At 37.3% G+C, this 15,806-nt stretch overlaps 1 protein-coding gene across 1 annotated transcript in view; it reads right to left on the bottom strand.

Annotated features, from left to right (window-relative positions):
- Positions 1-15,806, bottom strand: part of ube2j1 (ubiquitin-conjugating enzyme E2, J1) — a 39,180-nt gene that overhangs the window by 3,913 nt on the left and 19,461 nt on the right. Inside the window, exons 5-6 of the mRNA XM_062043463.1 lie at positions 1,710-1,815; positions 1,028-1,157 (exon numbers count right to left, since the gene is read on the bottom strand). Of these exons, the coding sequence (XP_061899447.1) occupies positions 1,028-1,157; positions 1,710-1,815 (236 nt within the window). The remainder of the gene's footprint in view (positions 1-1,027; positions 1,158-1,709; positions 1,816-15,806) is intronic.

Here is a 15,806-nt window from a genome sequence, read left to right as displayed (position 1 = left end):
TCTCTTATGTGTGACTACCATCTACTGGTCACACTTATCATTACACCATGTACCAAATAAAATTTCTTCGAGGTCAGTAAGCAAAACCAGAATTATTCCGTACATTAGGCGCACCGGGTTATAAGGCGCACTGTCGATTTTTGAGAAAATGAAAGGATTTTAGGTGCGCCTCGTAGTCCGAAAAATACGGTACTCAGGATGTCCTGATCAACATTTTTGGCCTCAGATCCGATCCAATTTTGAGCCTGATCCAATACTTTGACAATATATAATAGAGCTGAAAATGTTTTCTAACCAATAACTAAAGTAAACATAATAACACATTTTCATAAAGTTTATCCTACATTTTGATTTTGCTGGTATTGTTGTAAATCATATGATGTATTACATTTGTGATACAATAAAACAATAACTAAACAAAAGCCAAAACTACTATTAATCCCCTTTAAATCATTTGGGTTTTGTCCTCAAAGCCTTCCTGTATCCAGAGACGTACTCTCTGTGTTTGTAAGCAATAAGGAAAACAGTAAGAAAAATGATTTTGTAAAAATAACAAGAAAAAGAAAAATATTGCTAAAATCATTTCATGGTTTTTATACTGATATTGTACTATGATACTATCAACATGTGGGTTGATCAACCCTACTTTACATTGAAGTTTTTGTTTAACGGGGGGGGGGAGCAATGTTCTGGCAAGACACGAAGCAACTTGGAATTCACGTATGCCCCTTCTGCATGTGTGTATAAGGAATCTAGAAATTTAATTGTGTTTCCAGAGTGTACATCCCTTTTGAAGGAATCTTTCACGCGAGTACAATCTTTAGCCGTGCAAACACTGGAACACAGCTGCAGTTAAGATCGATTGGGCTGGGCAGCTCACCAGCTGATTGCCGATCAGTTAAAAAAGGCAAATATCACCGCTCCGACCCGATGAGCTGGAGTCAGTATATTTTAGGGAACCCCAGAGATAAAACAACTAGTTTTTTTTAGGCACAACACTGAATTATGCGGTCGTAATAATTATTACTTTGAAGTTAATTTGTTGGGCTAGCTCTTCTGCCATGTGGTCCCCTGGGCTTGGACTGCTGTCCGGGGTCAAAGCCAGGAGTGCTGAGTGCATTGAAGAGTTGCATGTCTCACAGCAGAAGTCCTGGGACCTGCATGGTTACAAATGAAATATAATGAGATGCCAACGCAGAAGGTCCTGTAAGTAAAATGTTTCATGCAAGTCGAAATTTATACCAAAATTAACACCTACGCCTGGATTTTTGGTAGAATATTCAATAGACCCACAAGACTAAAGTTTAACTTTTGGAAAGGTGTGTATTACTTTACATCTAGTGTAAATCTAACACAGCATTTCAGAAAAGACCTCAATGAAGCCCAGCAGTACATGCCAGCAAGTCAACTAGGCCAGTCCAAAAACTTTTTTTTATTCTGGATGGCTTAATAAACATACTGAAGGTCACTACAGAACTTTCATGGTGCGTTTTTATTTTAGCCTTAAAATCTTAAAAAATATTTAAGGTTTTGGCGTGGCCTAGTCAAAGTGCTGTGGCATGACCCTAAAAATGCTGTCCATGCTCAAAAACACTCCAGTGCTGCTGAAATAAAACAATTCTGCAAACTGTGCCGTTATGTTATGCTAACACAACAATTTATGTTATGTAGTTAATAAATGTTAGCAAGGTTTCAGCTACAAATCTTACTTTTTTGCGAGGACCCTCCTCTCTTCTGGTGTGTAATCAAGAGATCCAATTGCACCTTCTCCTTTAGTTGGCATGAATCCAATTATGGCAATCAGAGCAGTTCGTACTGAAAGAGACAAGATAAAAACAAATTACACAAAAATAGTATAAATGTGTATATATAGAATATCTCATGCAAGTTATTGGTGAAGGCGGAAGAAAGCACATCCCTTTTGAGATGTTTTCTTACACAACTTTGATGTGTTCTGGGAGAGAAGACATCTATTTGGGCCAGAAGGGCTCTTCACCTTAAACAGCAGGCTGTCGGCGAACCTGGTGTTTGGCGTGCAGCATGCAAATTTCCCCACACCTGAACCAGCTCAGCTGTCCGTCACTGATTGACGTTCCTCGTGTCATAGATTCTACATGTTCAGTTCTACCTCCGCCCACCACACACATCACTGGACTTGGACATTCACCCATCCCTGTCATCATTACACCACATGAGCACACCATACACCTCTGTTAACTTCAGAAAGCTCAGAAATATCCCAAAACACTAATAATTGACTTTTCCACAATACAAGTTACCTGTCACCATCAATATGGAAGTAGGGCTGGACGATATGGCCTTTTATTAATATCTCGATATTTTTAGGCCATGTCACGATACACGATATATATCTCGATATTTTGCCTTAGCCTTGAATTAACACTTGATGCATATAATCACACCAGTATGACGATTCTATGTGTCTACATTAAAACATTCTTGTTCATACTGCATTAATATAAGCTCATTTTAAACTTTCATGCAGAGAGGGAAATCACTAGTCAATTTACCAAAACTGTATTTATTAAACAATTATTAAGCAGTGGCACAAACATTCATGTCATTTCCAAAACAGAAAGTGCAAGATTGTCAGAGACATTTTAAAACAAGTTCTAAGTGCACTTTTGTGAATTATGTCACCAAGATGACTTATCAAAACAACACTAAATTAAAGTGTACTTTTTGTACAGAACGCCACTAAAATAGTTAAAAACAAATAAACTGCACTTTTGCGCATGATGTCACACAAGATATTTCAATAACTGTCAAATAAAAATTAGCTGCATAATAGGAAATCAAATAGTGTATGTCCTTCGCTATGTGGTAGGTTACTGCGGACCTTATCTCCTTCTGTTGTTGATTTTTTTTTCATACGGTGTTGATCTGGAAATAGTTGCTTCGGCATTTTGTTGGTGTGGCCTGGTCATAAGCCATGGCCTGTCCATTGATGGTGTGTACTCTTTTGTTGACCTGGCTGTGTCTGCCCTCAAATGTATTTTGTAATATCACCAGTCTCAAACAACGGGGGTCCCCGGTGAGAACAGCGAGGAGACACTACCTAACTTCTGAAGTGGCTGCAAGTTTTTTTGAGATTTTACACAACACACCTGCTGAAATTGTACTTGCATCATGTGACGTTGTCATTGATAAGTTTTAGGTTGAGCTGAAGAGGTGGCGACTTGTCCAGGGTGTACCCCGACTTCCGCCCGAATGCAACTGGGATAGGGTCCAGCCACCCCCGTGACCAAGACAGGGACAAGCAGTAGAAAATTGATGGATGGATGGATGAAGTGAACTTCGGACTCAATAGCTTTTAACGAAGACAATCAAAACAAAACCTCAGAAATAAAGAGAAATGAAATAAACTGAAAAAAAATTGCAGGGTTGCCAACAGGGAAGTCCTAATTAACCATTCATTAGAGATGGAGATGGGAATTAGCCATTCTATAATCACACATAATTTACATGTCAAATGTTCATTAATATGTATTGTCTCTTTCAAATAAATTAAATATCAAATTATCAGATTTCACTCATAACGCAGTAAAACAGGCTAGAATTTACCAGTAATCATAACTCATCAGAGACCAATTTTGCTAATTTAACAAGTACGAAAGGTATTAAAAATGTTAAAACATCATCTGATGCTATTCACGAGGACTTCGCAGACCACTTTAGAACCAACATCAATGACATCAGATCTCATCTCCTATCACAAGTTCTATCTGATGACACACTTGGGGCCTCATGTTTCAAGCGTGCATACGCACAAAAACCTGGCATACACACTTTTGAGGACAAATTTCACCACATCTAGTGTGTGTGTGACAATCATTGGTACTTTAATCTTAATCTTTAATCTTTTTCACGGCAAAGTTGAGATGTATCAAGAGTGGACTAAACGTGGGAATGTGCGGTGCCTCACGCCAACTTCATGCTTCACGTACACACATTTCAACAAATCCGGGGAAATAATTACAAAAGTACACTTCATTCATTAACGGTGTTACAAAAAAGATCAGTTTGAATAATACATAATGTTGGATATAGAGAACATACAAACCCTTTATTTATTGAATCAAAAATACTGAAATTCCACGACATAGTGAATTTGCAAACAGCTAAAATTATGCACAAAGCAAACTATAACCTGCTACCCAAGAATATACAACAATTCTTCTCAAAAAAAGAGGAGAAATATAATCTTAGAGAAAAACGTAATTTAAAACATTTGTTTGCACGTACAACACTTAAGACCTTCAGTATATCAGTATGTGGAATTAAATTATGGAATGGATTAAGCAAAGCAATCAAACAATGTACTAATATGATACACTCCAAGAAACTCTTCAAACTTAAAGTGTTTACAAAGTACAAAGAAGAAGAACCATGACAAACATCCTCAATGTATTTCATCCATCCATTCATTCATTCTTAAAGTAATCTTACTTATCTCATCATATGAAATATGACTTACTTCACCAATTATTATTATTAAATTCTTACTATTATTTATTTATTTATTTTTATTGTGATTACTTATGGAGTTTATTGTGAAAAAATTGTGAACAGGAAGTGAACAAAAAGTTTTGCAACTGTTATGTAAAGAAAAGGGGTAGGATTAAATAAGCTCTGCTTCTTCCTACTCCTTTCGAACATGTTGAAAAGAAACTGGAAATTGTGATGTATCATGTTGTATGCTTGCATGTTCGAAATAAACTCAAACTCAAACATGCAGTGGATATTTTGGCGACAGAGAGGTTCAAGCTTTTCCAACATTTGATTTCAACAATGTAAAATATCGAGGCCGTACCCTTGCCTGTTATGACCATGCACATCCATCCTTATTTCTTATTTAGGCCTGTGTGTGGTTCTCTGACTCCACAGCATTGAGAGGCTCACTCAGTTTATCACGCTCAATAATTCTTGTTTGCTGGAAATGCCAGAAAAAAGCACTTCTTACTGCTCGGCAGTTAATTCTGAGGGTGGGATCTCAGGCACATGTGCAATTTCAATATGATTTGGGAATTCATAAGGGGGAGTGGCCTGGAGATGCCCAGCCACCAAAACATGTGCGCTTAAATCCATGTTGATTGGGATGTAAAAAAAAAGTGCTTGGATTTAATACATCTGAAACTTTTAGTGCAATCAGCCTTTTCTGGATTTGAGCGTACTCAAATTTTTAGTTGGAAACCCACACAACTTTAATACATGAGGCCCGTGATCTGTTGTCCTTTCTTTAAGTAGAGGTAATTTAGATCCAATTCAAACATCACTTTTAGAGTAATTTTATGGATTCTTTGAATACAATTTTTTAAACATTATGAATTTCTTAAGACAGGGAAAGCCTTCTCTGCCACTTTTTTTTACAATGGCAGTGGTGAGGCCCCTTCTAAAGAACAGTATTTTGGACCCAAATAGTTTTAATAACTACCCAGCTGTATCCAACTTACATTTCTTCAGTAAGATTTTAGAATAACTGTTTTTAAACCAAGTCAGTAACTTCTTAAATAGAACATTTTAGTAAGACATCAGTCTGATTTCGGGAGGAACCCCAGTGCAGAGACAGCACATTAAAAGATTTTAAAGAATATCAGATGAAATTCTGAAAATAAAAAGTTCACAGTGTTGGTTCTGCTGGATCAAAGCTCCAATTTTGACACAGTAAACCGTCACATTTTAATAAATAGACTAAGACATCTTGTCTGCCTCTTAAAGACCTACTGAAATGAAATGTTTTTATTTAAACGGGGATAGCAGATCCGTTCTATGTGTCATACTTGATCATTTCGCGATATTGCCATATTTTTGCTGAAAGGATTTAGTAGAGAACATCGACGATAAAGTTCGCAACTTTTGATCGCTGATAAAAAAAAGCCTTGCCTGTACCGGAAGTAGCAGGCTGAAGGGCTCCTCGCATTTCCCCATTGTTTACAATGCAGCGAGACCGATTCGGACCGAGAAAGCGACGATTACCCCATTAATTTGAGCGAGGATGAAAGATTTGTGGATGAGGAACGTGAGAGTGAAGGACTAGCGTGCAGTGCAGGACGTATCTTTTTTCGCTCTGACCGTAACTTAGGTACAAGGGTTCATTGGATTCCACACTTTCTCCTTTTTCTATTGTGGATCACGGATTTGTATTTTAAACCACCTCGGATACTATATCCTCTTGAAAATGAGAGTCGAGAACGTGAAATGGACATTCACAGTGACTTTTATCTCCACGACAATGCATTGGCGAAGCTCTTTAGCTACGGAGCTAACGTGATAGCATCGTGCTTAAATGCAGATAGAAACAAAAGAAATAAACCCGTGACTGGAAGGATAGACAGAAAATCAACAATACTATTAAACCATGGACATGTAACTACACGGTTAATGCTTTCCAGCCTGTCGAAGCTTAACAATGCTGTTGCTAACGACGCCATTGAAGCTAACTTAGCTACGGGACCTCGACAGAGCTATGTTAAAAACATTAGCTATCCACCTACACCAGCCAGCCCTCATCTGCTCATCAACACCCGCGCTCACCTGCGTTCCAGCGATCGACGGAGCGACGAAGGACTTCACCCGATCATAGATGTGGTCGGCGGCCCGGAGACGGAGGAAGTCAAGGTGAGGTCGCCGGCTAGCGTGTCTGCTATCCATCTCAAAGTCCTCCTGGTTGTGTTGCTGTAGTCCGCTGCTAATACACCGATCCCACCTACAGCTTTCTTCTTTCGTGGCGAAGTTGGTAGAGTGGCCGTGTCAGCAATCGGAGGGTTGCTGGTTACTGGGGTTCAATCCCCACCTTCTACCATCCTAGTCACATCCGTTGTGTCCTTGGGCAAAACACTTCACCCTTGCTCCTGATGGCTGCTGGTTAGCGCCTTGCATGGCAGCTCCCGCCATCAGTGTGTGAATGTGTGTGTGAATGGGTGAATGTGGAAATACTGTCAAAGCGCTTTGAGTACCTTGAAGGTAGAAAAGCGCTATACAAGTATAACCCATTTATCATTTATTATTTATCTTTGCAGTCTTCATTGTTCATTAAACAAATTGCAAAAGATTCAACAACACAGATGTCCAGAATACTGTGGAATTATGTGGTGAAAACAGAGCTTTTTGTATTGGATCCAATGGGGTCCGAATACTTCCGTTCACTCCATGACGTCACGCGCAAACGTCATCATACCGAGACGTTTTCAACCGGAAGTTTCGCGGGAAATTTAAAATTGCACTTTATAAATTAACCCGGCCGTATTGGCACGTGTTGCAATGTTAAGATTTCATCATTGATATATAAACTATCAGACTGCGTGGTCGGTAGTAGTGGGTTTCAGTAGGCCTTTAAGTACTGTTTTAACTGGTTCCGCAACTCAGGAACCCATTAAATCAGGTGTGGGGTTCCCATAGGTTAAATTTTAGGTACCATTCACTCGCATATGCGCCTAAAATATACTGCGTGACTGAACAAAAATTAAAAGGGAGCACTTGTACGAGTACTTAGCCCAGGGGTGTCAAACTCAAATACAGAGTGGGCCACAATTTCAAACTGAACAAAGCCGCGGGCCAAGGTTGAACAAATGAACCTTTTAATAGGGACCCAAACAAGTTTTGCATTGAATATTGAACAAGCAAGACTTATATAACTTTATAGTGACATGCAAAATCGAGTTTCAAATAATAATAATAATGATAATAATTAAAAAATATCAATAGCATATCAAATACAATTTAAATAAAAATTGAATGCCTCTTTTCTATTTGCAGCCTTCTGAGGTAAATATCAACATTAACTTTTTCCACAGGCTAATAATACATTTGAAAATAAAATAACAATAATGAATGAATCAAACATTTAAGCCTTGAAGTAGCAAGAGAAAGTGCATGAATAAAACGTTAATTATTGCTCAGTTTGCAACACTGATTTGCCTTAACACTGAATATGGAACAAGCAACGCTTATATAACTTAATAGTGCAAAATCAACTTTCAAAAGACAAACGAAAAAACATCAATGGTATATTAAATACAATTTTAATAAAAAATGGAATGCCTCTTTTTTATTTGCAGCCTTCTGAGGTAAATATCAACATTAACTTTTTCCACCGGCTAATCAATTTGAAAATAAAATAACAATGAATAAATCAACCATTCAGGACTTTAAACTGCTCAGTTTGCGACACACTGATCTAATCTGATGTGCCCAAGCCAGATACCTGCCATCTTTTCTTGGATGCTAGTTCATTAATGTCGGGGCTCAGGTGGGTGGGGTTTGGTGGTAGCGGGGGTGTATATTGTAGCGTCCCGGAAGAGTTAGTGCTGCAAGGGGTTCTGGGTATTTATTCTGTTGTGTTTATGTTGTGTTACGGTGCGGATGTTCTCCTGAAATGTGTTTGTCATTCTTGTTTGGTGTGGGTTCATGGTGTGGCGCATATTTGTAACAGTGTTAAAGTTGTTTATGCGGCGACCCTCAGTGTGACCTGTATGACTGTTGATCAAGTATGCCTTGCATTCACTTATGTGTGTGTTAAAGCCGCATATATCATGTAACAGGGGCCGGCACGCTGTTTGTATGGATGAAAAGCAGACGTGACGACAGGTTGTAGAGGACGCTAAAGGCAGTGCTTTTAAGGCACGCCCCCAATATTGTTGTCCGGGTGGAAATTGGGAGAAATTCGGGAGAATGGTTGCCCCGGGAGACTTTCGAGAGGGGCACTGAAAATCGGGAGGGTTGGCAAGTATGAGTATTAGCGGTGAATGTGGTGTTACAGCGGCATTGCCGCTGTATAATACCGGCGGGCCAGCTCTAATGTTGATTTGATATTGCCTCAAGGGCCAAATGAAATTACGCGGTGGGCCAAATTTGGCCCGCGGGCCAGAGTTTGACACCCATGACTTAGCCAGTCACTGACGATTTAATTTCAACAAGGTAAGATGCAAACATCATAGTAAATAAACCAAGGTTTTCACTGTACGATGTTCTGCTTATTTATGTTGATGGTGTTTTAACATTTAGGGAACATGCTGTAATGAAATAAGAAAACATACTTTGTTGGCGCTGGCGAAAAATAATTTGAATGGCGGTCGCCGTTTTGTTATGCTCAGACGGCATCTGCGCATACATGCTGCTTCAGACAAGATAGTAAGCATGGAAAGGAGAAATAGATAAAACCTAGATTGCTGCTCAGCAGACTATTGCAGCTATATTTTCTGCTTCCCCTATTTATGATCAGACTAGCGATAGTACCTCCACATTACCTGTACGCACTTCTGTCACCTCTACTGAGCCTGATGCAAAATGAATTAATCTACTTTTTGCATCTTTCTCCAAAAAAATTACATTTTCCAGATGAAATTAAATGTTATATTTAGGCTGCTGCAACATTTGCACTGCTCTCACCAAACAAGCACATCGATTGCAGTTAAGAAGGTTTTGCTTGTGTCAAAACCAGCACTTTTATTGATATGTTTTGGTATTAGTTGTTTTCATTTGAATTTCACTAATTTATTTATGTGTTATTTATCTTGTTACAAAATGTAATCCCATTTGAATTGTGCATCTCATGCCCTGGTGACAGTTGTCTTTTCAGATTTGGAGTTTTGTTTAATTTCAGATACAATTTAAACATAAATTAATACATCCGTTAATTATAACTATATCATACCATACCACCACTAAAGGAAATCAATAAATTGTTATAAAACATATAATATAAGAACAAGAAAGAAATACATATTTTAAAAGAAGCTCAGCTGTTTGCAACCTGCTCTCAGTTAGATTTTTCAAACAAAAAACATAACAAGAACACCACTAGCTTATGTTACCATTAGTGGTTTAACAGAACAAAAAAAATGTTTTAAGTATCTATATTTTTTACATTTAATAATTATATTGAATAAAAATTGCTTATCCATCTGAGGAATTTGTTTGTCATTCATGCTCGTACACACGTACACGCAGGGATTGTGTGCACACCAGGCATGTGATTTGACCACAATGAAAAAGACTGGAAAAATTTCCGGGGGCTTGGGGGACGAAGGCCCCCAGCCAGGTCCAGGGCGGTGCCCTGGTGGGGGGACAAGGGGGGCAACGCCCCCCGAAGCTCCTGGTTTTTCACCAATTTAACATGCTAAAATTAACAAAGACAGCACCATTTGAAGAAAATGTTTTAGTGTTTAAAGACATGAAAACATCATTAATAGAACATACATAACCCAATTATAATAATGAATCACTGTATATGGTTCAGTCCCAACAGTATTTAGTCACTAATATTTACATCTTGTGTTCATTTCACATCCACAGGTGTCACATTGATCAGTGATATTATTTACAGTTTATTTACAGTATTACCACATTACTTCAGTTCACTTCACACATTAGCTTTCTCGGAGAGCCCTAACATGAGCCTTCCTTGCAAATTTCTGAGCAGCCTGCATTTTCCTTTTGGTCTCTGCTTTTGTAGCTTCTTTTTTGGATTTTTGGATAAATATAACAAAATACCAAATGTAAACATTTCATTCTTTTCGCCAAAATAGAATATAAATTTATGAAAATAATTAAACATGTTTAGTATTGTTTACTCATATTTGAAAATAGGAAATAATAATAATGCATGAAACAAGTGTGAAAATATTTACCTTCAAGATTGTTACACCACTGACAATAGTTTCAAGAGACTACATAAGAACTTAATATTACAAAATAGTATTATATGCAAATTTATTTCAAATAAATTGTTAACTGGAGTCAATAATGCGACTCTTTGAATTTCTGTCATTTCATAATATATTTTCACGTGGCTTTTTATTTTTAGAAAAACCCATTTATATTTCGCAAAGCAATAATTGGTTAATATCTAAAACAAACATGCGTATTTCGCAAGCAAATATTTTTTTAGCTTACCTCATTATTAACAACCCTGTCTGCAACTGAAGTGGGTTGTGGGTGGATCTTTCCTCTCGATGTCACTTTCGGTTGACATCCAAAAGTACCAGCTAGTGAAAAGTTCGTTTTCCTTGCTTCAAGTTGTTTCATGTTTTTGGCGTTTCGCATGTACTTCCAAAGCCTTGAAACCTCGTGATCCATAGTCAATATTATCATGACACCACGTGCACAAAACCTTTCCGGGACGAGCGATTTTCCGAATAAAATCACCGAACAAAGTCGTAACTTCCTTCTTCCCAACAGTATCAGTGATTTCCCTTTCCATCCAGTCCCATCGAAAGTTATTTTTGACATGTTTATCAATTTCTTTTACTCGTAAAGCGTCCTTTCTCTCGAGAACAGACATCGTTTACATATGGAAAATGGCGGTAATAACCATTATGAAAGATAACGTTATTAACGTCATCATTCATAACAGATGTCCTGATTGGTCACAAGGAACATATCGACCAATCAACTACGGCGTAATATAAACTACGTCTCGAATCTTGATTTAGGGTCGGAAAAAAAACCGGTAAAACGGGAGACCTTTTTTCTTTTTTCCTCCGAGATTCAAAAAGACGGAATTCCGACTTTAGACGGAAAAATCACATGCCTGGTGCACACACAAAAGCTGTCAATAAGAAGCAGCTAACAATCTGCAGTCATGTTTTGTTATGATGGAATATACAGTACAATAAATGATCGCAAATGTTAGCTATCCAGATTAATATCATTAGCTAACAACACACAAAGCTAATGCGCATGCACGTGTTACATATGGGTGTAGTTATGTCATTACATGCTGAAAGCTGTAAGTGAGCGGGATATAATGCTTAAAATACTTGCAGTAGGCCTTATGATGACACTGTGTTTATATTTATGAGCAAATGTGTGTTACTGTATATGTTGTTTGCATGTTAAAATAAAATTGTGTTATTTAGGACATTTCATATTGCTTCTATTTTGTTTCTGTGATCCTAAATTTTGTATATTTACAGGCAACTGTGCTCCTAGTGAAAAAATGAGGTGCAACAGTCCTGCACATGCTGTCTCTTGGGGACGTCATTAGGACAGAAGGCATCAGTTTCCAAGGTTACGCTGATGGTACACAGTTGTACATTGCCATGTCTCCAGATAACACAGGACCAATAGACAACTGTTTTAAGTGCATTTTAGTGATCAAGTCATGAATGGCAGTGAATTTTTTACAGCTTAACAGAGACAGAACAGAGGTTTTAGTTAGGCCAGAAAGAGAAACTTTTACCAAATGACAAGATTTTAAACCAACACAATCCATAAAAAATCTGGGCATCATTTTTTTATACCACATATGAAAAATGTATGACAAATATTTTTTTTTTTATCATCATAAGAACATAACCAGAGTGCGCTAGTTCCTCTCTCAGGCCAGCGCGGAGGCGCTAATGCATGCTTTTATTTCCTGTCACTGGTTACTTCCATTCGCTGGTCTTTCCCAAAAGAATATTAGATGAATCTACGTTATAACAATACTCAGCTGCACGCGTGCTGACAAAGACCAGAGGGCTGGAGCACATTACACCAGTCCTCTGGGCTGCAGAAATGATAATATTTTTAAAAAGCCACAACTTTTTAATCAGGCTTTTTACTTATCATTTTAAACTCTTAGGTTCTTAATTTTTGTAATTTTCAATTGTATTTATAGCTATTATTACTGCTATTATTTTAACTATTTTATGTTTGTATTAATTATTTAGTGTATTATTTATATTTACATATATCTTAAAATATGTTTTATAAAATTATTTAGATTACGTTTATTTCAGTTATTTTCCAGTGTGGCTGCCTTAAAGATGGCGTTTTCCTCAATACTCTGAGCCATGCCATGTTTTGTTATCGTCAATAAAGCTTTGTATGTGTGTGTGTGTGTGTTTTCTTCCTTTTGTAATTGGTGTAAAGCACATTGTGTTGCAACTGTCCTGTGCATAAGAAGTGTTGTATAAATAAAGTTTGATTGATTGATTGATTGACTTCTGAGTCGGATTTGCAAGTATGCATTCAATATAGTTTGTCCTAGGTGTGGTGCTGTAGTCAGGAAGTACTCGTTGCCATTAAGTTGAATGTGAAGATGGGTGGTAGATGCATATCGTATGGCAGAGGTCTTCAATTAAAAATATGTCCAGGTCTGGAACGTCATTAAAAAAATGTATCCTAAAGGTATTTTCTCCAACTCTCTGTCAAATAAAATATTAAAAAATATAAAACGTTATAGTATTTAATAAATTTACTTGGATAATTAGAATGAATAAAAATATTTCTTAAATGTATGCTAAATAATTGGTGTGTTCTGAGCGGAGCGTACTTTGCGTGGAATGTCATCAGAACTTTTATAGTCAAACGCAATGAAATTTCAGTGAAACACTACATTTCACTGAATTGTTGCTCATTGTTCACATTTTTCCATCATGGCGTCTTACATTGACAACGAGGAAATGGAGCTGCTTAGCCTGCTGGCAATACCAAGCAGTGAAATAAGACGGTGGCATTTACAGGTATTAAATGTCACAAGAGACCCGAAGAGGATGGCTGTCGTCTGAGAGTACTCGCTACTGGATGCTCCTAAAAAGTGTTGCAGCCAGTTATCGATTGGACTATCTGCTACAGTAAAACATTGCAACATACAACAAGCAACATTGTTTGCTGATAGCCATGTATTGAAGGGGGGTCAAATTATTGTACTTTGCTATATTTGAATTGTTAAAATACTCACTTCCCCTCACTGTAGGTGTTAACCTCACATTAAAAGAATTGTCTCGCTAAACAGAATTTGTGTTTTACCTTTACAGCTCCTATGTAGATATATTTTATATACACGTATATGTACATTATGTGTTGCGTGAAAATTGCTGCTGTGATGCCTTCATTTCCCTCTCGATATTAATAAAGTCTAGCTCTTTGCATTCACATTTAAGATTATGTAATCTATCCAGACTTAGGCTGCTGTAAAAAACAGACGAGGAACGGTGTTACATAAGAGCACATGGTGTTTTGTTTTTTTTAGCTGCGTAAGCTTGGATTTATACAAGGACATCCCCCGTGCATCTGTACTTTACTCGCACAGTTTACTCCAGTTAAAGGGTGTATTTAAAATATTTTGAATAATCTTTGCACTCATATTTCATTTCTTGAAAGAAAGAAAAAAATACAGTAAGCCTTAAAAGATGAGTTTGCTTGGCTGCAGAACAAGAAGGTAATATTTTGCTGACTTGCAGATCAATGCCACCATGCATTTGACGAGTGGAAATAGAGGTTTGAAATGTCTGTTTCATAATTCAAGTTGTCAACCGATGTTTTGGACTGAGGTTTAACTTTAATGGACTCAATTTGACTCAACAAACTGCATGATCGAGCATAAGCTTTGGTATACAGACGTACAGCTGAAACTCAAAAAATGTGAACGTTGTGCAAAAGTTCATTCATGTCAGCAATTCAACTTCAAATGTGAAACTAATATATGATATAAACTCATTACATGCAAAGTGAGATATGTCAAGCCTTTATTTGTTATCATTTTAAAGACCATGGCTTACAGTTTTTGAAAACACCTACATTTCAGAGATTTTCAATTTGAGGTTTTCATTAACTATGTTGGAGCCTATGCCATGTATTAGTTTCACCTTGTAAACCTTACTGCTGGAATAAACAAACCTTTACACGATATTCACATTTTTTGAGTTTCATCTGTACATATCGCTTGTTGTGAACTCTGACTTCCAGTAGCTCAAAACATAAAGAACGATTTCCTAGTTCCCATTGTTACACGACAGAGAAACAGCCCCTAGGATACACCTACAAAAGTCTGCTCTCCAAGGTAAATGCTGAACAATATTATTACATTATTTCATAAATCTACTGTAGTTGTTTGTAATACATTCTATTGTGATGCATTTCCAAACAATTTTTGTTATCTAAAATTTTTCCTTTTGTCTGACTTATAAATATTGTTACAACGTTGGATACTCATGTATTATACAATGCCAAAGTGTCAAATCAAAAGGTGCAACCTCCCACCTGCTTACTGTAGATTTCTACAGAATACTTCCGTCTTAATTTGTCGATGACATTTTACTCGGCACCATTGTTGTGTTGACCACACAAGAAAGCTGCAAGTCACAGTTTATCAGTGTCCTAACTGTTTATTTTGTGTAAGAGCGATTGTCTGTGTTGCGTTAGTGTACTCACAGGGAGCTATGGAAAAGTTTTAAATCAAGCTGGTTTGGCTTACGACATAAATAGACGTGGATCAAGAACTATGGATTTATACTTTATACTCATTCAAATATTAACGCTGAATTAGTAATCTTACTCTTGATTTTCATCTTATTCAATAATTATATCTAACCTACTTACAGTTTACAACCTAGTCAAATGACTTAAAATAATGTGTTAATTACAAAAACTATTATTTATTTAACATATAAACCTTAGGCCTAGGTCAGGCTGATTAGAAAAATAAGTACTAACCAATTATACTGCATAAGAAGGGACTCAAAAATAACAAACAAAAAATACATCTATATATAATCATGTTGTGCTGAAATGAATAAATTAAATTATTAATCCATCCATCCATTCTCTACCGCTTGTCCCTTTCGGGGTCATGGGGGGTGCTGGAGCCTATCTCAGCTGCATCCGGGCGGGAGTAATAATGAATATGTTTAACTAAACTGTCAAAATAAAATAAAGTGAAAATCACGGTGGCACAGGGGTTAGTGCATGTGCCTCAAAATACGAAGGTCCTGAGTTCAATCCCGGGCTCGGGATCTTTCTATGTGGAGTTTGCATGTTCTCCCCGTGACTGCGTGGGTTCCCTCCGGGTACTCCGGCTT

Source organism: Entelurus aequoreus, linkage group LG04 (genome assembly GCF_033978785.1).
Source record: "Entelurus aequoreus isolate RoL-2023_Sb linkage group LG04, RoL_Eaeq_v1.1, whole genome shotgun sequence".
Taxonomy (NCBI): domain Eukaryota; kingdom Metazoa; phylum Chordata; class Actinopteri; order Syngnathiformes; family Syngnathidae; genus Entelurus; species Entelurus aequoreus.
This window is presented reverse-complemented; position numbering and strand designations above follow the sequence as displayed.